The 22,484-nt window shown below is 41.7% G+C and overlaps 1 protein-coding gene across 5 annotated transcripts in view; it reads left to right on the top strand.

Annotated features, from left to right (window-relative positions):
• The first annotated feature begins 7,785 nt into the window (after positions 1–7,785).
• Positions 7,786–22,484, top strand: part of DENND5A (DENN domain containing 5A) — a 117,331-nt gene continuing 102,632 nt past the window's right edge. For 4 of the 5 annotated variants that reach the window (XM_073347532.1, XM_073347529.1, XM_073347531.1 and 1 more), the window contains exon 1: positions 7,786–8,046. In XM_073347532.1, the coding sequence (XP_073203633.1) occupies positions 7,947–8,046 (100 nt within the window). In that variant the 5' untranslated portion in view covers positions 7,786–7,946. Of the gene's footprint in view, positions 8,047–18,254; positions 18,496–22,484 lie in introns of those variants that run through there. The other variant, XM_073347528.1, reaches the window with a different exon arrangement.

Raw genomic sequence — 22,484 nt, 5'->3', positions numbered from 1 at the left:
CACTCTAATAATTAGTCTACTATAGCCTTAATGTATGTAATAAGCCACTGGGCCCATCAGACATAAAGATCATTCACTGAGCCAAGATAAAGATTTATCAAAGACATTGTTCAGTCTTGAAAACCTTTTCTGGGAGCTTGGAGAGGAGGGGGGAATAAATTTTCTTCTGAGCTTGAATTATCAGACATTTTTCTTTCTCAAATCTTGATGACTGAATCCTTAGCACTTGTGTGTGTTTGATTAGTTTAAATTCTAAAATAACTGTCTTTACTATTTTGAGAAAAAATAAATTAGTTTAGCTAATAGTTGCAAGTATGTGGGATGTCTTGAATGCTGAACATTTCACAAACGTTTTGAGCACATTAATGTGTTTCAGGTGTACAGTTCACAATAATTTTTAAAATAACCCTTTCAATTTTCCTTAACTCTCAATATGAATAAAAATGTTTTAATGGAAGGGAAAAATAAGGGGAAATGGATAGTTCCTGGGATACAAATACTTCCCTGCAGGGCTGAAAACCCAAAAGAGTTGTGGTAGAGTATGAGCTATTAAATGGAACTGACTTTAACTTTTTCACACTGAATGAAGTATAAAACAGACAGCCTAAATGGTGAAATTAATAAAGCAGATAGATTATTAAAACTGAATTTTAAAACTAAGGTATAAATAGAATTAAAACATTTTTGAATTACTTATCTCAATAACATCTCTTAAACCAGGGTACCTAAAATCTAATGCAAATATAATACTCTTATCTGCATCCTTGATGATGTGTACCAGATTTGTGTTGGGCTATGGTGAATAACTCTAACATTTTAGGTTTTTCTTTTTAAACAGAGCCTCCCCCACAAAAAAGAAATCACGTTTTTAAAACCACATTGAAAGTGCTGACATGGCATCCTTGACCCAGAACATTGCACCTCTTTTAAATCTCCTGTCTTCACTTATATTATTTAATTGTGGTCCTATACAGTGGTAAACAAATGTATACTATTTAGCAGTACAGGAAGTTTTTCTTTCCTTCTTTTGTCTTAGTACTTACTTCATTCTAATGTATGGTAACAATTTATATAAAATAAAAATAACTATTTTAATAAGGATTGTGAGGGAACTGTGGTGTGGAAAGTGGCTAGGTGAAGGTGGCTACAGCAGTATTTTTAATTGGGAGCATGTAATTACCATGCTCCCTCTCCCCACAAAACCCCTCCACAACTATCTGTAAATGGGGCAAGCCAAAAAGAATGATTTTACTTAGTTGTATTTTTTAATAGGCTGCACACCAGAAATAATAATAGGCCTAAACCTGCAGTTCATTGCACACACCAAATTCCAGTTGACCACAGTGGGAGTTATGTATACAAAAGGGCTATGGTATCTGGGTGCACACAAGAGCAGCATCAATAAACTAGTGAGTTTATGGAGGTGAGGGGAATCAGTCAGGGATCAGATTTACATTTCAAGCTTCAAAGGGGATAGTATGCTGCAGATAAGTTAAAAAGTGGGGTAATACCTAGGGTAGTGCTAATGTTTTAACGTAAATTTTTGCATGATATTTTATTTTCATGATAGCATTTAAAGAAAATATAAAACCAGTGAATCCACTTTGCTTCATGGCACCTGCATATACAAGGTGGCTTGGATGATGCATTGATATGCCACCCTGGTGCACTTCAGGAAGTACTCAAGCCATTCTGGTGAAATGGAGATGCCTGTAAACATGGAATACTAGACACTGCAGTACTGATGTCATGAAACACCATAATGATTCATTTGGAGACATTAACGTGCATGTTTCAATGCTGTTACTGCCCATTGACAACTTGAGACTGGTTTTGCGTATTATGCTTAACATGCATTGACAGCTTATGCTGAAGCTGCGCTGGAGCGGAGGAATGTGAATACTTCACTATACATAGAGCCATTCAAGGGATAATATAGTCTGATGAAATCAGTGGACTGTTATCATTAGAACCTGACCTAAAGAAGCTTGTCTCTCTCACCAACAGAAGTTGGTCCAAAGATATTACGTCACCCATCTTGTCTCCAACATGGTTAAAATAACACTGCAAACATCAATAGAACTGGAAGAATAACTAGCAAAGATTATACACCAATATTTTTAATTTCATTAAGTTTACAGATGTTCAATTTCTCTTCCAGATCCCTAACCAAAGTAAACATGAAAAAAAAATTTGAAAAGCTGTCTTAAAAATGCAAGAAATAAAACCTGACTATTTGAATGGTTGTAATCAAAAAGGCTCCATCAAATGCAATAGGTAATAGAAAGATATACAATATGAATAGCTGTTTTTCTAACATTAACTCGGCTGTTTGAAAATTACACCATATAAAAAACCTGTTCTCCATGTTGTGAACTGATGATTGTCAACATTTTATTTCAACAAACAAAACTTTATAGAGTTCAAGACAATGACCTTTATGCGACAACTGCTCCTACTCTGGGATGCATGTGGTGAGGGATTGGTGTAATGTATCATTTTCCAGTTTGAGCCACCAGACATGCTACGAAGGTTCAAATCCTAGGCTCTTGAAGCGACAATTTTTACTGAGTCCGTACTCAGGAAACACTCCCAGTGATTCAATGAGAGTTTTTGCCTGAGTAAGGCCTTTATGATCTGGCCTTAAGTGTTTAGTTATTCTGTCAATAATGAGTGAAGTCTTTTCTGTTCTTGCTGGTGCCTCAGTTCTTTGAAAAAACCAGCACAAAGAGTGATTCCAGCAGACACTTTAGGAGTGAAGGAGAGCAGCTTTCAGGTATTGCTTCCCAGTAATCCCACACAAAGAGTGGGGCATGATTTGAAAATGTTTTGTTTGAAGATGCACTCTGAGGTGGTGACCTAAAAGAATAAATTGAAACCAAAAAACCCAAATGACTTTCTAAACTAAAGGACCAAGAAAGTGAAAGATGATTTGGTTTTCCTGATAACCAGCAAAGGGGAAGAACAGTGAACCCATAAAAAAGATGCCAAAGGTCGTTAGGGCCAATGTCCATGCCAGTTCCATTATTTAATAAAAGAAATGCAGCATCACTTGTTGAAGCAGAGATCTGTTATGAACTGTGCTATGGATGGGTAATTATTTATGTTGGATTGCTATGGTACTTCTTGGCATAACCAAAAACCTGTACCTTCCTGAAATGGAAGCTGTTAAGGTGAACTGGGAAGGGCTAGGACAGAAACGTTTATAACATTGAAAAAGTTACTTGTATGCAAAATTTCAAGATTTCACAGCGTCCCTCGCCCTTCCCATCAGCTCACAAAGTGCAGGTTAAGAAATTGGATGAGTGTCACAGTGTGTCCAAGTAGCTTTACAGCACTAGAAACGGGAAAAGACTTTGAAAGATGCCTGAATGCACAAGAAAAACGCTTAGAAATTCTCCTAAGACCAGGAAAATACAGCTACAGCCTCCCTCTGCTACACTAATCTTTGCATTAGTGCAGAAGCCTATCTAGCTTCTTATACAAGTTTCTACCATGCAGTGCCACAACATGGATGGCATAATGGAAGTCAATGTGAATTTCTACACTGATTTCAAGGACAGCAAGATCAGAGCCAAAATGGACTGTCATATCCAGCACTTTGAATATTCATCTAACTCTTCTATAGTTATGGAATGCTGTGGATGTGCTGTGTGCTATTTTAAACATCCCTACTAATCCCTTTTATCCCTGTTATTCATAACCACACTTGTTCTTATATGGCAAAAGGCACCATGCCTCATTCTGAAGGCATGGCAAGTCTTAAGTCTTTTTGTTTTAAAACCTGAAAATGACTTTTTAAATTTTGTACAACGCAATTTAACTTATTGAATCAGAATTCAGGATCTGAGTAAAATTTCCTTTGATCTGAAAACTTTCTTAATAGGCAAGAAGCCTTTTTTTGTTCCTGTCTAGATAACTCCAAAATTGCTGAACTAATTTTTAAGAAACTCCATTAACCCCCTTTTACCTTAAAAAAACACAGAACAAAATACTCCTGGGCAGTAATCATGAGAAATTTTGGACCAAAATCTGAAAACTAGAAGTTTATGAATGACTGAGAATAGCGATTTAAAAAGGAAGTATCATACCAATTTGAATTTGCATATAGAACATCACAACTGATGATTATATATGTACATTATGGTTGAAAAAAATTGTCTCTGTGCAGGGGGCCAGCACAAAGGCCGATGCATTTAAGTCTTAGGTGAGCCCAAAAACAGCCTAAATGGAACTTGAATGATGCATAGGCCATTGTGCTGGCCCTCTGCACAAGGGTGAAATTCATCTTATCTCATACATCTCACTGGTATATACCATTCCAACAGAAATGTTTATATATTTAAATTTAATAAACAATATATATATATTTCCATTTGCTTAAAAAGTTAGTTTTTTCTTTTCTCTTTTTTCCCCATGATTAATTACAATGTGTTAGCTTTGGGTTTGGGAACGATACAGTACTGTACCGCATACCTTTCTCTACTCAAAATTAGATTAGACATATCCAACAAATCCTGTGATTGATGTGCCGGACCATTACTTAATACTCCATCATAGTGGCAGATTGCTGAAGTTGAAGTAGAACTGTACAGTAAATGTATAATGACCTACTTTTCATAATGTAGAGCAGGCGCCTCTTTTGCAAGACCAGAAAATGCTTTGATTTCTATTTGCAGGCAGAAGAAAGAGCACTTGTTGAATTACAGATAATTGCTCCTTCTATCAAAGAAACGTTGTAAGGATTGTGAACCATGTGCTCTAATGGAATGGTGTAAGGAGAAAAAAAGAAGTAGTTTTTATATGTGAGTGCAGCTCTGGGTGAGCTTTTTCATCTGTACTTAAAGAGAAATCAGTGTGTTGTGATTATTACTATGATCAAGATATGTGTCTTCTAATATCAACATTTCCCCCTCTAATTCTCAGCTGATGGAGATTGAACTAACCGTGTCCAGGGTTATAGTGGAAGAGGGTAATGGCCTACATGGTAGGGGTAATTAATGTATAAGCATCCTTGGGTGAAACTCTCAGTAGAAATTGTTGAAGATACTGTACAGTAGCCATGTTCAGAGAGTTCTTAAGCAGCGCTGTGTGGGTTATAGCTAAGCTTGGAAGGATTAGATTGTTCTTGATAAATGTTGGTAAGCGGCAATTTTACCATACACACACAAACCAAAGAAATATTTTCATCAATAATAACTGAAATTTACAGAAAGGCAAAGTAAGAAAAATGCTATTTGAAAATTTATCAGTGTTTGAATTAAGGACATTAATTTTGACATGCGATTTTCACAATTTGCGTTTTAACTTTTTGAATCTCAATGTCTACTGTAATTAAATAATTATTGTCTAACCCCCACCCCCATAATTTCCTGCAACTGTGAAAATGTAGAGTTGTATGACACCTTAAAGAAAAACAGAAAGGCAAGATAGCTGCTTTTGTGGATGGGACAGAAATTCTTTTGTGAGACTTCTGCAAGAGGGTGATGCTATGTGTTGTTTATTTCCACCCCCTTGGAGGAAACAAGAATTGTGTACATTTGGTAAATAAACAAATTGCCCTGCATCACTGATTTCTGTTCCAAACAGGAAACTGACCTGAATTCTTCTACCACTCAGCAAAGCCACAACACTACATTATATCTGAGACACAGATGCGGTGTCAAACTTACACTGCTGCTACCCATGTGTACCTGTCCAATGGAGAAACAGGACTTTAGTTTCTGAAGGTGTTTGTTAATTTGGTATTTTTCATGAACACAAGACTCAGACACGAACAAAACTAAAAATTATTAGTAAAGTTATAATTAACTTAGAATTGTGAAAAGTAAAGGATGTGTCTAATAAAGCACTAGTCAAAGCCATGTGTGAATATCATTCAAACTAACCCCTCATCTATTACAGAGATGTCAGTAGTGACTCCATAGGTAAGGTTACAATGAGATTTGCACTTAAGCAGGGCTAAAATCCCTCTTTCACACTTTAATGATTGAAAGTCTCCAAATTTGGCACAATAACTCTCTAGAGCAGTGGTTCCCAAACTTGTTCCGCTGCTTGTGCAGGGAAAGACTGTGGCGGGCTGGGCCGGTTTGTTTATCTACTGCGTCCGCAGGTTTGGCCGATTGCGGCTCCCAGTGGCCACGGTTCGCTGCTCCAGGCCAAGGGGAGCTGCTGGAAGCGGCGGCCAGTATGCCAGCCCTGAGCCTCTCCCACACCCACACCCAAACCCCTCATCCCCATCCCAGAGCCTGCACCCCCAGCCCAGAGCCCTCATCCCCTCCTACACCTCAACCACCTGCCCCAGCCCAGAGCCCCCTCCACACCATGAACCCCTCATTCCTGGCTCCACCCCACAGCCCTCACCTCCGCACCCTAAACCTCTGCCCCAGCCCTGAGCCCCCCCCCCAAACCGCTCATCCCCAGCTCTGTTGTGTTGTGGGCATCAACCATTTCATTCAACTGGGTCTCCAGAAAAAGAGCTTGAAAACCACAGTTCTAGATAATACTTAGCCCTGCTATGAGATCAGGGCACTAGGTTAAATGACCTCTCGAGGTCCCTTCCAGTCTTATGATTATTTCCATTTTAAGGATGGGGAAGTGAGGCACAAAGAGACTAGATGACTTACCCAAGGTTATACAAAAAGTCTGCAGCAGAAAAGTGAACTGAACCCGAATCCCAGGCTTGTACTGTCATGAAAGAACCACAGGTGCCTTGTCTCCACTAGGCTTTTACAAGGGGATAGTTAACATGCGTCAGTTACAGCACTGTAAAAAACCACTTTTTTTTGGTAGAGAAATAGCTCTTAGACTAGAGTCTCTGTGAGGAAGGATATTTTTTTACAGCCAGGGAGCTAGTATAGGTCAACACTATACCACTGTCTGTAATTGACCTTGCCTAGTCTACCTCATGAGAAAATTTAGGAAAATTTTACAGGTTTGAAGGGCAGAGAAAGGGTATAATGAGGGGTTTGAAGGAGAGTCTCATTAAACTTGGAAGGTGTGTGGGGAGCAGCAGGAGGGTCTAGAGGTGACCTGATGAAATTAATAAGCAGCAGGTTTAAAACAAACAAGAGGAAATACTTCATACCATGCACAGTCCACCTGTGGAACTCATTGCCAGGGGATGTTGTGAAGGCCAACAAATATAACTGGGCTCAAAAAAAGAACTAGGCAAGTTCCTAGCAGATCGGTCCAGCAGCAGCTAATAGCCAGGATGGGCAGGGATGCAACCTCATGCTCCCAGCATCCGTTAGTCCTCTAACCTCCGACTGCTGGAGGCTGGGACTGGAGGACCAGCGATGGCTGAGTGAACAGCAGGGGTTGCCAACCGCCCACGATGCCCGGGAGTCTCCAGGAACGAAAGACTGCCGTGTGATGAAATCTCCAGGATCAGTCCAATCAAAATTGGCAACCGGAGTAACAGCCCTGTTCATTCCCGCTGAAGCACCGGGCAGCGGCCACTGTGGGCAGGCCGGACACCAGGCTGGACAGGCCGCTGGCCCGAGCCAGCACCGCCGGGCTCCTGAGGGAACAGGGGTCCAGGGGCAGAGGGAGCGGAGCCCCGTGCACCGGGCTGGGAGCGGGAAGGACGAGCCGTTGGGCGGGAAAGGAAAGCGCCAGAGGACGGCGCGTGAGACAACAAGGGCGGGGCGATGCCGTGAGACCTGCGCCCCCTCCCCCGCCCAGAGCCGGCCCGCCTCCGACAGGCAGCAACATCACGTCATCCCATCCGCTCAGAGCGCACGCGCAGCATTGCGGTTGCTCTCTTCCCCCGCCCGCTCAGGAACAGCTGGGGGCCGTACCCACAATGCCGTGCGGCGCTGCCCGCTCCGCTCCGTCATGGAGGCAGCGGCCGCCGCCGCCGCCGCTGGAACAGCTGGAGCAGCCCGGGCGATGGCCGCCTCCCCCCGGGCGCGCTGAGCCCCCCGCACCCCTCGGGCTCCAGCATGAGCGGGGGCGGCTCCTCGGCACCCGGCCGCTTCGCCGACTACTTCGTGATCTGCGGGCTGGACACCGAGACCGGGCTGGAGCCGGACGAGCTCTCGGGTGAGGGGCGCCGGGGAGGGGGCCTTTGTCCCCAGCGGTGCGCAGCCCCTGCGGGAGGGGCTGGCTCGCAGTTGGCCCCGTTCCCCCGGGAGAGGCGCTTCGCCGGGGGGGGGGGGGGGGGTTGCTTGCCGTGGTTGTGGAGGGTGTTGCGGGCATTTGCGGTTGCCCTGGAGGATGCCCGGCTCCCGGTGGGGATAAAGCGCGGGGCCGCGGCTTGCTTCGTGCACACGCTGGATCGGGGGCATAGGGCGTCGGTAAAAGGTCCCTGGAAGCTGCTTTGTTGTGGCAGCAACAGGGCGCCCTGGCGCTGTAAGACCCCGAGTTGCGGCTGCTGGTCCTAGTCGGGGCCGCTGGGGGGGCTGAAATGCTCTGTCGCTCTCCCCTGGCGTAGGACGGAGGGTGGAGGAGGGTGCTGGCGGCAGCTCTGAACAGCTGGAGGGGAGGGCCGCACAGAAACGCCTATCGGGGCCCTTCTCCGGATTAACGGCCTTCTGGCCGCGCTCGTGCTTGGGGAGGTGTGTTTTGTTTCAGGCGATGTAAGCAGTTTAGAAACAACCTCTAAAAAGAGCTGGGCAGCGTAGGGGTGTCTTTCCAAGAAGAAACAACAAATAAAGCCAGGAGGAGCTTTCAAACCTAATGGAAATGTTACACGTATCAGTTATCATAACTAGGGTGCTGGTGAGTGTAGGAGTGCAGCAATTAGGCATGTTGGGATGGTACAATATGTCCCAAACACATTCATAATGGTCAGTATCTTACACTGTACATAGGAGATCACTATTCTGGTTTGAGGCCAGGGAATTAACAGGTTCAGTTAGGCATTGAAAATATTCTAGATAAGTACATCACTTTAAAAATTCTTCTGTACATGGCTACACTTTTTTGGAGCTTTTTATCTGTGCTTAAAACAAGGTTAATGCCCTTTTTAAAAGTAGGGTGTGTATACTTACATGAGTGGTGTTGTTATATCTCTACTGCGGCTGCTTCTGTCAATTGATGTGAGATTCCTGGAGGCTTTTAAAATAACGTTTTAAAATAAATTATTAAAATTATGTTTAGAGTTAAAAAAATCATATGCTGCCTTTTTAGAGAGAGATTAAATTATATTCTGCATGTTTGTATTATCTTGAGTTACAACAAAAGTTAAGAACAATAAAAATGTTAAGAGAACAGTTTTGTTATTTCTAAGATATTAGTTTATTTCCTTTAACTGGATTCAATAGTGTGTCTTAGAAGCTGTGTCATTCTTATCTGACACATGCATTTTTTTTGGCTTCTGGTTAGGAGGTGTGTCTTACAATATCATTACAATCCTCCTATGCTTATATTAAGTTTACAGGGCCAGATTCTGATATGTTTTTCTCTGGTTTAGCAGCACCTTGCTTCACAAGTAGTTCCATTCACTTCAGTTGGACTATTCATGGAGTAAGACCCTTTTCCGTCCAAACACTGTATCAGAATCTGGCATAACATCACTGAAGTCAGTGGAGTTATTCTGTATATACACTAGTATAGCTGAGCTCAGAATCTGGCCCACAATTTGCATTTTCTTGCTTCCTTAAATGTGTTTCATAATGTGTGGTGGGTGTTACTGTCTTAGTAATATTGACTGGAAATTCTTGACTTTTTTTTTTATGTTCACTGTAGAGTGAAATTTGTATAGAGGAGTACTCATTCTATTGACTAAATTTACATCATTTTGGCTATGACTGAAACTTTTTCATATTAATCACTTTGGGCCAGATTTTTTCACCCTTACTCATGCAGAGTAACAACTTACTGTATAATGAGTCCTTTTCAATTTCAACAGGAATGACTGTAAAGTACATCAGTCTGAATGAGTGAGTAAGGATGGCACAATCTGGTACTTTAAAGTACATTATAAAATTTAGTTTTAAGGATATGAATAGTTAAATGTATTTGGGGTAAAAAGTTTGCTGCTTTAATAAAAGCTAGGAGTGAACAAGACTTGTATGCTGAAAATAGTGGATTCTTCCTAGTGTTATTTTTGTCACTCCTATTATTTTTTGCCTTGTCCTGAATTCCACAAATTGCTGCACAATAGTTCTTCCCTCCTTTGCATGTGAATAGCTCCTCCTCCCATAATAAATGTTACTTTGAGAAACTATCTAATATTTAGGAAACTGAAAGATTGTTGTATGATATTACCTTAATTTTATGTCTGAATTTGAAATAATAAAGACTGGAGTATGCTGTTTTGTACGTCCTTTTCTTGCTAAAGGAAATTTGTGGAAATATAGGCCCCGATCCTCCAGACTGTTCCGTGTGGGTGCCAGGTCTGCCTGCGTATAGTAACTTGCAGAATTGGGATCATATTTTGCTAGTGTGATATGCACTCTGTTCAAAGAGATTCTGTATTCCTTGAGGGGAAAAAAAATGAGGATTTTGGAGCAAAGTGAACCAATTGAGAGGAAAAAACATTTGATATAACTTCACTGAATATAAATTTAACTGGAGTTTCAGTACAGTTGGATGAGTTTAGTGTAAGAAACTAGTATTAGTTATGCATGAAAATGTGTTGGCAGATGTTGCTTTTTAAGTCTTAAGCAGACTCTCTGAACAAACTAAGCTAAGATCCTGATCCAAAGCCCATTGAAGTAAATGGAAATGGCTCTTAAATGTTTTTTGCTTCCTGGAAGATTCATTTATTTGAATGAAAGGAGCATTATGTAGCTTTTCCTCTTCCTTCTGTATTTAAAAAATCCATTCTGTATTCTTGAACTGTTGAAGCAATTTGCTTAATAAGTGGCCATTGTTGGAACTGAGGCATTGGCACTACTGTTGCTGTGTGCGGTGGAGGGGGAAGCAGGATTCTTAAAATAAAGCAAAGCTAAACACAAACGATCCCTTGATTGGCACACACTGAGATTCCCTTCAGGGCTTTTCTGCATCAGGTCTGCCTTGAGCAAAGCCCCCAAATGATGTCATAGTAACTTTAAACTTGCTTCAGGAAATTGACAATGGCTGCCAGAACCCCTAGGGATGCTGTAAGCATATTTTGTTATAGCCAAGCTAATGAAATCTGATACTTCAGGTGTTTCACAATAATATTGATCATATAGCATTTTGTTGGAGTTTTGTAAATAAACTATAAACTCACAAACAGTTCGATTTTCTTTCTGATTATTTTTGCTTAAAAGGTGGCTTCTGTTTCCACTTTCCTCTATCTACATAAAAAGTTTACTAAATGTCATAACATTTTACAAAACTTTATGATTGGCATTTACGCTCAGAGTGGTTTAAGGATAATATATTCTCTACCTCCAAGTTACTTTTTTTGATCCAGAAATTTATACAGCATGGTTATTTGGACTTCAGTGAAGTAATGAAAACTGTTCTTACTGGATGTCTTGGTGACAAGCAGCTAGAAAGTTTTTATTTGCTAGTAATTGATCGAGTCATACTGTCATACCTTAAAAACTCTCCCTGGGGTGGTTGGAGTGGGGAACAAGTGAGGGAGTGAGATGTGTTTCCATGGGTTCTGTAGAATCCCCAGAAGACTGTGGTAGAATTTTTGTAGTTCAGCAAGTCTGTATTACAAACATTTTTACTTAATAGATGAAATAATGAAGTGCATCTATTACTAAGGGCTAGTTTACACTGGCAGCGCTTTTATGTTGCTTGTGAAGGCACCTCCACGAGGGGTGTGGCTCCCAGCACTGGTGTACTGTCTACATTGGCGCTTCACAGCGCTGAAACTTGCTGCGCTCAGGGGTGTGTTTTTTCACACCCCATGAGCGAGAAAGTTGCAGCGCTGTAACGTGCCAATGTAGACAAGCCCTAAGACAAATCTATATTTATAGTGTAACTTACTGTTGCAGCAGTATGGATAGGATTTCTGAATTTAGGTCTCATGTCTGCATCTTGTAAATGTAATGAGAAGTGTGTAGTGCCTCTTATTTTTCAATCAGAGCTATAAATGGGTTTTTCAAAAATAGTCTGAAAACTGGGGCAAAAAACAAACTAGTTTCATCATAAAATTATTAAGTTTGTGGCAGTAGTGTATTTTATATTTTTTTACACTAAAGACGTGTATTTTTGTTCTAATTCTTAACTCAGTTTTATTAACAAAATCCTATGGACAGCATTTGTTTACTATATAGTTAAAAACAAAGAATGAATCAGTTTATTGTGTTGCTTAGGTGCAAGATGAGTTGGGGAAATAAGAAACTCACCACTATAGAATGTGAAATTGCAGTTTCACAAATCTGATCATCAGTTTATAATCCAATATAGTCTATCACTTACAGAATTTGAGTGTACTTGGAAATAACTTCCATCTCATAATGACAAATAGGTAATGAATGTTTTTCCAAAATTACAGTGTACAATGGAGAAATGCTTAATGGAATGCAAATGTCTAAAATTAACTTGTGCTGTGAAGTAAAGATCCTGATGATTTTACAATAAACCAATAAAAAACAATAGTTGCTCTTTACTATGGTTTGGTTAAACATTTAACTGATGGCATATCTTAGGGATTGATCATGATAGTATTTAAATATTGCTCTGACCACATCACCTTCCTCTTTTAATCTTCACCTGGGCTCCCCATTTTCCACTGTGTCAAATTCAAGCTTCTTGTCCTCACCTTCGATGACTTTTAGCAACTCTGCCCCTCTCTACTTTATTTCCCCTTGTGTTATAGGATCTGATCTGCAAATCACTGAAGTCGATGGAAAGACTCCCACTGACTCTGGATGAAGGTCCATATTGTGTTATCCCTTTGCTCTGTCAAACAAGCCAGGCTTGAATGCCCGCTGTCAGCTTTCTCTGTTAACACCTCTGTACTTTCTTCCATGTTGCCGTGTTATATGTCGAACACCATCCCTGAATGGATGTGTAAGACCTCCTTCCAGAGCCTCCTCAAGACCCACTTATGCTTTGACCCCAAGAAATCATCTAACTAAGGATGGCTAGGTTTTGCAGCAGTCGGGGATAGCTGACTGTTGATTTTGGTTTAGGAAAAAACAACCTCAACTTTCAGATGTATTGGAACCATCAAGTTGAGCAATAAATAACCTGTGTAGTTTGACCTTATTTTTGTAACTCTTTTCTTCTCCCTTCTCCACACTTTTTTGTATCTTGTTTGTAATTGGAGTGTAATTTGTGTAGGAGAAGGACTGTGCCAACTCAGGTGTTAATACAACACCTAGCACAATGAGGCCTTGATACTGATTAGGGCTCCTGGACCCCTACCATACATAATAAATGCTTTTATAGTATTGATGCATGAAATCAGAAAGGAAAATAACTAGAATTGGAACAAGTGAAATGACTTACAAATTATGCAGGCTCAATTGCTGTCCTCCCCTGTGTGACACTGTATGTGTTAGCAAGGTAATGGGAAAATAGTGGTCTAAATTAATCCTAATAAAACTCCATTGACTTCAGTGGAGCTACACCTATATGAGTTTGGCCTATTGTTTCTAGAACCAGAAGTGTTTCTCTTGAGCAATAATGTAGCAATATTGTTTCCCCTCTGTCTCTTTACATTTGGAGGCTCTATTCCTGGCTCCTTCAGTCTTCCAATACACCTGTATTTTTTTTGTTTCTTAGCATTAAGTTTAGAATAGAAGATGATCTTCACATAGTCCCTGGTTTTAGGGTTTTTTCCTCACACAGAACTTCCCTTTTCCTTTTAAGAGGTTTTTAAGTATTATTCAAATAAACTGAAGTACTTGAAGGACTTGTCAGATAAGTCAAGTGATAAATTGCTCATTGTATTAGAGCATCAGAAATATAATTTTCCTTCTTTTTGGTGGCTAATAGAATAATACTGTTGCCAGCAATTGTTTGAATGATGTTGGGCATGACTTTTACACACTAGGAAACTGTTGTAGCCTTTATCTTATTAAAAGGGTATGAGGAAGGTATTTTTTTCTTTTTAATTCTTTAACTAGAAAGTTTGAGGAGGAAAACATTGTAATGCTTAACTTTGATTAATGCTTTCCCTCTTAACTACTGACATTTTCCTTTTGTTTTGTATTTTCTTCCTCTGTGGATGAAGGATGAGCTTGTGATTAAGATACAGGATTGGGAGTCAGACCTGAGGCCTCTTCCTGTAATAGACTTCTGCAGCACACTGTTTACATTTACTCATTGAATAAATAAATGTTCCTTTATCTGTAAGGTGGGGCTAATATGTATCCCTTTTGGCAAAGATGAATGTGTTGGTGAGAGGTGCTGGCTTGACTTCCCCAGAGATTGAAGTAGTGTTGCCTTTTTTTGGGAATAACAGCAGTGCTGGCTTCCCACACTGCCCTGACAGTGTGCCTCTATTCTGACACGAGGATTAATTCTAAAGACGAAAGGGTATTTTGATCTCCTTGGCTTTGCTAACAAAGGTGCTGATTCTGTTATGGGGGCCTGTCTAGTAGTAGGACTTGAACTGAGGCCACTCACTCTGAACAGGCATCAGATGATAACTTTAGGCTGCATTTGAACTGGCTTCTGTGGAAAGCTCTAGGTCTCATTAGCAGTTCCTCTTCCTCCCTCCAATCTTCCTTTCCCCAAGAAGCCTGAGTTGCTTTCTGTGTTTTAGAGTGCCAAAGAGATCTTTTGTGTCATTGGGAACGGAGGCAGACGTGCTGTGGTAGCTGATATACAGAATAAAGAATGGGAGGTCTGATGTAAGGAAAAGCAGCTGTACTCCATTAATAGCATTTGGAGCTACAATTTATTAAGCTGTTTCTATAATACCAAACTTTTGATTGTCATGTCTGTGTTGTAGGTTAAATTACAAGTTGTGTCTTCCAAAATCTCCATTATAGAAAATGAATGACTTCTTTTCCCCCAGTACATTTTTAAAAATCCCTGTGTTAGGTGTTCAACTTCTTTGTAAAGGAAGGAGCATGCTCCATAACAAGGTGCTGGGGGTCAGGGTTTCTAAGTTCTCTTCCAAGTGCTGCAGTGGACTCATGATTTATTTATTTTTAAATTAATATTTTAAAAGTCTAGTTTCTGGAGCCTACTTTAAATAGCATGTCATATCATACTCCCCTTCTCTCTACCCTTGCTCCCCTTCCTCCCCCACCAATGTATGAAACATTGTGTAAGTGTGTTTCTGCTCCCTTGTTGATCTTTTTAAGGACCGGCCTTCCTAAAAGCGAGCAACTACAATGCTGTTGTATGCACAAACTAAAACTAAGAGCAAAGGTTATTCTCTTCTAAACTTTCAAACTGTAGCAAACTTGAGGGGAGTTTCTTGTAATGACTGTAGGTACCAAATGTTTGGACAACTATGGCTTTTCAAGTTGGTATTGTCCCTCTTCACTGCTCTTAGGGACTTTTCATATTAGTGCCTTTTAGTTCTCTCTCGCCCACAGGGTTCATGTGGCAGCAATAATGCATATGAAGTGACATTGTCAGAATCAGTTACTTATTTTTTACTGTATACAAAAAGTATTCCTTCTGATATTTGTCACAAGAGCTTCCTGGATTTGTGGCTTGCAGTCAAGTTTACAGCTATCTAAAGCAGTGGTCTCCAAACTGGGGTGTGGGAGATGATCCCAGGGGGTGCACGGCAGTAGTAGCACCGCCGGATGGCACTCCGCCGTTTTTCTCTTTGGCGGCAGCTCTGCACGTCCGCAGCAGGTCTTCTGGTCCTCTTCCTTCGGCAGCGTGCCTGTGGCAGATCACCCTGGGGGTGCGCGAGCCAAAAAGTTCGGAGACCACTGATCTAAAGTATGAAATGTTACTAAATACAGAAAAACTGTCTTAACATTGACACAGACGGTCTCAGGTGGGGAATTTGCTTGGAAAGCTGTCACGTCAGGCTTATTTCCTCCTCTTTCCAGGGAAGAGCTTTCCCCAGATGGCTATTTCTCGGGTGACTGTCGTTTTATCGGGGTGTATGGCGGGGTGGCCTCCACAGCACCCTCTTGTCAACCGCTGTGGCACTATTTACCTAGCCTCGTTTTCCCTCCTGGAGAAACTCTTGCAGCCAGTCGTGTCTCTTGGCACCATCCTGTGAGGTGCTGGTAACAAACAAACAATCATCACAAGTAGAATATAAACAAAAAGGGGTCTGAAAGTGCTAGAGTGACTTAAGAGCTAGGTCTCCTGGGAAGTCTGTGGGTCTTAGGTTCATAAGTGCCTCAGTAACTTTAGAAAATAGGACATAGGCTCCTAAGTCACTTTTAAGTGTTTTAGAAAATTTGATCCTTTTGTCTTCACATCTGTCTGTAAGGAGAGCGGTGGTGGGAAGTTAAGAGCTACAGAAAAGCAAATTACTGTCAGTGTTGGCTACCATATGGATTTCTGCCTAGCACTGCAGTGGAGTGTGCCATGTAGGCCTGGTGTGCACTGGTTAAATTTCTCCCAGAACTTGAAATGGGTTTAGAACCAGTTCAGCTCAACCATTTTAAACCCATTTGGAATGATAGTATAAACCAGCTGCAGATGGCCTGAACTGATTTCAAAGGCAGCGTCAGCAGAGTTTGAACCAGTCCAGTTGAAATGGTTCAGTTTGCCTGGGCCTTGGGTGGCATTATGGCTGCAACAGGTTTTAAAATTGGATAGGATTCTTGATGCAGCTCCCTCAGGGGCATGTCTACATTACAAAATTAAGTCAACCTAAGTTATGTCTGCATGCAGATGCCACAGTAATTATATCGCTTGAGTGTGTCTACACTTTGCTCCTTGTGTTGGCATTGCACATCCTCACTAGGAACTCTTACATCAATTGAACTGTCAGTGTGGGACATTGTAGGATAACTTTTGACAGTCAGCAACAGTTGATGTAAGCAATACAGTGTCCTCACTGACGCTACATTGACGCTGACTCTATGCCTCTTGTGGAGGTAGAGTTATTAAGTTGGTGTTACAGGTGAGTTACATCAGTGGGAGCAAAATTTTAGTGTAAACACATAGGTTGACATAAGAGGTCTTGTGTTAACCTAACTCTGTACTGTAGACCAGGCCTGAGTATCGATCATGCTGTAGAGTGGTGGAGTCTTTTGGGAGGGTTAGAATAAAGAACCAATCTGTGCAGCGTTCACATGGATGGTTTCCCCTGGCTCCTTGCTGTAGAGCTGCTGTTGTCCTAACCTCCATGTGTTGTGAGTTATTTTTGCTGGGATTTTCTCTTACTCCCTTCCAAACTGCATAGGAAAGGGGAACACCTGAGCCATAGTACTTACAACTTCCCCTCCATTTTCAGTTGGAGATGGTATTCTTCACTTTCTTTCCTAGAAACTCAGTGCTGTTGCTGTCTTAGGATGGCTGCCATATTGCAACTCTGTAGGTGGATGGCTACTTTACACACTGGGCCTAATCCTGGCGAAGGTGGAAAAGTAAGGACATCAGCCCTTGGATAAAGGGTGAGTCAGACACTGAATGAGTGATCTTGCTTTTTTGTGAGAGTGTGAGCAGGGCCACCAAAGGGAACTGTTTTTCCCTAATTCAGTTTATGAACCAGCCCCAAACTGAGTGGCTATAGTGTGCCTGCCTCTTGGTTATTGCAGAGGCACAGTGACCCCTGCACTGTTTTGCACCATGGAACTGTCCCTGGCATCTACCATTGTGCCTGATATTATGGTATACCTTGTTCTCTGATACAGCTGAAGGAGGGGTTTAGCTCATAGTCTGTTAGTTCTTTAGGAGGGTAACTGTCATGGCTCTTACCTAGCTAGGTTCTTATGGGAAGTGGCTAGGTTCTTATGGGAAGTGTATTCATACTTTTCTTGTGGTGGTGGGGGAGGAGGAGAAAGAGCAGTGAAGTTTAATTATTAATATTTCTGTGGGTAGTTCTGAGTATTTCATCCCTAAAAGCATTTTCCAAATGCTAATCCTTACAAACATCTCTTTGAGGGGGGAGAGACACGTTAACTTCATTGCACAAGCAAGATAACCAAGCTTGAGATTAAGTGGTTTGTCCAAGGCCACAGGGGAATATCTGTATCAGAGTGAGTAGTGTATTAGAATTTGGCAGTTCCTGGCTCCCAGTCCTATGCTTGGACCAAACCACTTTGAGAAATACAGGACTAGAATGTCCAACTTGCAACTAAGCTCTTACAGGGTCTTCTAAAAATAAACACAGTTTTAAATGTGTGTTTAAAAGAGAAAAAAAAGTCAGGTAATTCAGTGAGTTTCCTGAAAAAATTATTTTGGGGCCTTACATAACCTCATGACTGACTAAGGCAAAAGTACTCTTATCTTGGTCAAGAGCACTTCCACTTCCCTTTTTAAATACTGAAGTGAAATTGACCTGCTTTGGCTATCTGTGCTGCATTGCAGCTGTGCTAGAGGGACTCAATTGCTGAGATAATCTTATCTGTAACTTTTCTATGTGTCAGGGGCTGGAGATGGGATATTGAAACTGCGGCTCTTGATTGTAGAATTTGTTTCTAACACTGCTCCAACTAAACTGGAGTTTGTTGACCTACATGAAATGCTCCAAGGATTTTCTATTCAGGCTTTTCCTAGGTAAGTAGAGTCCTTTGTGTGCACATGTCTGGGATGGGTAGTTGGAGGAAGTCACAGTTTCAGTGTTTACTGCAGCTGTATTCCTCCTCCCGGGTCCCTTAAGGGCACCAGCTTAAGGCTTCCATCTCCCAGAAATCACCTCTCTTGGGTGGAGACATGGGTTCTGTTCTTTCTGGGGTTTTAAAGCTGCACAGCTGCCTGCTTTACACTGATATATCTCCAGTAAGTCTAACCGTCAGCACCTCTGCATTGCTTTCCTTTTGAGGACTATGAACAGTGTATTGCCAGCAGTTACAAGTTACCATGCAGCTTTTTTTAAGCAAAGAGGTAAAAGCATTACAGAGAGAACCTGTTTAGCTCCCCCCCCCCCAAAAAAAAACAAAAAACAAAAAAACAATAAGAGTTCCTATATGCCAGCTAAAGAGTTTACCAGCAGTCCTGTGGGGCCCCAGTATATCAAAACCTTTCTAATCCTTGCCCAAGGGTTGGCACCCCCCTTATACAGAAGAGCCTGTCTGTTTGCTGGATCAGAAAGAAGGCCCTGAATCAGTTTAAACCCAGCCGTTTTATAACAAAGGCCCTTTCTTTGTCTGTTGGTCTTTGGAAAACCCAGTTTGAACCAGTATATTAAAGCCTCTGCAGGGGGCGTACCTCTCCGGAGGAGTGGCAATAAACCTCCCCGCTGGAATTTCATAAAATTCCCGGCCTGCAATGATACACAAGCTTAATACAATATGGTCCCCGAAGATATTACATGCTGTTGCAATATCTGTCTGTTGCGGGGCGATGACTCACCAGGGCGGGGCCTCCTGTCTGTCATTCTGGGAATTAGCTCTTCCAGCCAGGAACACCCTCTGCAGGCTGGTGTCCCTCCCAGACCCCGGTGCCCTTCTAGATTAGGGTTCTGCCCCTGGCAGTACCCCCTCAGTCTGAGTCTCCCATCCCAGGGGAACCCCCAACCCCCTATCCTTCCCTTGCCTCAGTGGCTACTGCCAGTCATCATCTAGCCCCTGCTCCCTAGGGCAGACTGCAGTCTATGAACCACTCATCATGGGCTGCCACTGCCTATCTCTGGGTTGCCCCTCTGCAGCCCCAGTATCTTTTATAGGCCTTTAACTAGACCTGCAGTTTTGCTAGGCTGGAGCTCCACAGCTCCCTCTGCCCTTCCCCAGTACTGCTCTAAGCTAGGTACCCTTCTCAGGTCCCTGGCAGCCAGGTCCTTCTCTCCCAAGGAGAGAGAGAGAGAGAGACTGAATCCTTCTTGCCCACCGCCCTCTTATAAGGGTCAGCTGAGCCCTGATTGCACTGGCTACAGCTGTGGCTGCTTTCCCAATTAGCCCAGCTTTCCTTGCTGCCGCTCTCTCTGGGGCTGCTTTATTCCCTTCCAGCAGGAGCAGGGTTACCACCACACTACACTGTCACAGGGGGCATGGGGAAAGTTTTGTACATGCTTAAAAGAATTGTGACACTTACTGTAGATGTGTATAGAAATCATCATTACCTCCAGGAAATGGAAATCAGGTGGTTTCTGTTCTGAAGATATTAACTCTGTTTAACATTGGCTGGCTTTGGGTTAGTTTGTAGAACTGAGCTAAAAGGAAGGTCTCTAATAGCAGTGCTGATATATTCTTGCCCATAGCTAGGGCTCTACCAAATTCACAGCCATGAAAAATGTGTCACGGACCGTGACACTCTTGTTGGCTGCACACATAAGGACTATGTTTTAACTTTGGGCTGCTTGGTCAGGGTTAAGTGACAGTGGGGCAGGATTACTATTACAGTCATTAGGATGCAAAAAATTCCAGGTATTAAGTTACAAATATGAGACTCATACAGTAGATGAGACCTTAATAGTCAGTAATAAAACCAAGGCTGTTATAATAAAATGAGTACCTGTGGTCCTTAATAAAATATTCAAATATAAATAATATGTTGCTGTTCTTCTGAAGACTGAGGCTGGAGTTTTTCAAAGAGGCCTAAATCCCAGTCTCGGTACTTAACTAATCTGATTTATTGTTACCAGTTCAAAGTTTATTAGACTTAATGATTTCCCAAAAGGAGGAATAACTGCAAGCATAGAATGTGAGTGTTCTAGGGTAAAAATTGAAAGAATTAGTTTTTTTAGCATGTCCAGGGTGAATGAGAGAGGAGGAGGAAAAAAGTGTTTGAATGAAAGATAGATGTGGTTCTGTCTGAGGAGAAAGGGTTGAAGGAAGGAAGGAAACGAGTCATAATTTGGACCCAAAGTTGTCCATCACTGTAATGGCTCTTCATTTACAGATCTGGCAGCTGCAACTTTGGTTGAATCTTGGTTTTGTTCCATGAATCCTTGTTTAACAGTTGCATTTCTTACTCCAGCTATTGCCAAGCCTTGGATGCTGTTTCCTGTTTTTATAGCTTTCACAATAACATTGCTAAAGAAATAAGCAAAGGATCTTGCTAGCCTTTCAGAAGCAGGTGTGAGCTTGGCTGTGTATCAGTAAGGGCTTCTTCTAACTATAATGCTAGATTGTGTTAAAACACAACCCTGAGGAGTCATTTTAACTAACATGTTAAACTTGACTTTGCAGCCAGTGACCAGTTATGTTTAACATTGTGCCAGCTGGTCATGGTAAACCTGTGCTACCATTAATGACTCCTCAAGGTAATGTTTTAGCACAACTTAATTTACTAAAGAAGATAGACCTTAAATGACTTAAACCTTGCTACTGATAGTTTATGTCCACCCTTTCACCCCCCCCTGCCCCACAAAAAAAAAAAAGAGTAACTTGCTGAGTGAATCAAACATATTAGTGACCTGATCATCAGGTTTGAAATGATCATAAAGCCTGGAACCACAGGTTCAAATCCCGTCAGGATCTACTCTGACTGTTATTCTTCTGAGGGCTGGGCAATACAGATGAACATGGTTTTGTTGTGTGGGACTTTCTGGTAAGGCCTCTAACAGAGGTACTGTCTGCTTGGGTCTGAGAGAATGTGTCCTGTTCTGGCCAGAATATCCCTTCTCCTTGTGTAGTGGGCTGTGCCCTTGGGCCCCACCAATTATTGGAAACCTTTTAAAACACACCAAAGGGTGTTTGACAATATCCATACTATACATATATGCTAATTCATAATTCTGGACAAGAACCTCTGAGCTTCTATCTTCAGAGACTTTATCATACAAGGAAGTTAAAATAGTAGAAAGGGTTTGGTGAATATAAAATTATTAGACCTATATTTAGAAATTATTTTCTAATGTAGGGACCTGATCCTATAAAGATTTATGTACATACTTAATCCTACATGAGTAAATCTTATTGAAGTCAGTGGGAGTACTTTGTGCTTAACATTGCACTTTTATGTAGTCCTGTTGACTTGATTGCATAAAATTAAGTCTGTGCATAAGTGTTTTGCAGACTTGGGGTTTAAGTTCCTGCGACATGCCAGGGCACAGTCAAGACCAGTGCGGGCGGTGTCACGCCCACCCAGCAACTTCAGATACCTTACAATGCCTTGCTGAAGTAGCTCCCACCTGGGCTGATCACAAACAGCCTTCCAGCATGCAGGCCACACCCTGAGTGTGTGTGTAACTGCAGCCTGCCAGCTACATCCTGGCTCTCAACAGCCTGGGTTATGCTGCAGGGTTACCCCAACACACCCCGAGTGCTGGATCTGTATGTGCTATGCTGCCCAGCTCTCTCCTGGGCAGGACAAATATATTAAGTCTGTTAAGGGAATAATATGCCAGTTTATTACTTAAATGAAGTTATCCAGACAATTAAACACATTGGATTAGATAAAACAAGTTTATTAACTACAAAGAGATTTTAAGTGAATACAAGTAATGAGGCATAAAAATCAGAAACAGGTACAAGAAAAATAAAGATAAAACACTTACTAGTGTCTAACCTAACTATATCAGATTCAAGCAAAATTTCTTACCACATGCTTCTGGTAAGGTTACTGACCAAACTCTTCATGTCAGGGCCCTACCCAAAGTCCAATGG

The sequence above is a fragment of the Lepidochelys kempii genome, chromosome 6 (genome assembly GCF_965140265.1).
Source record: "Lepidochelys kempii isolate rLepKem1 chromosome 6, rLepKem1.hap2, whole genome shotgun sequence".
Lineage (NCBI taxonomy): Eukaryota > Metazoa > Chordata > Testudines > Cheloniidae > Lepidochelys > Lepidochelys kempii.
This window is presented reverse-complemented; position numbering and strand designations above follow the sequence as displayed.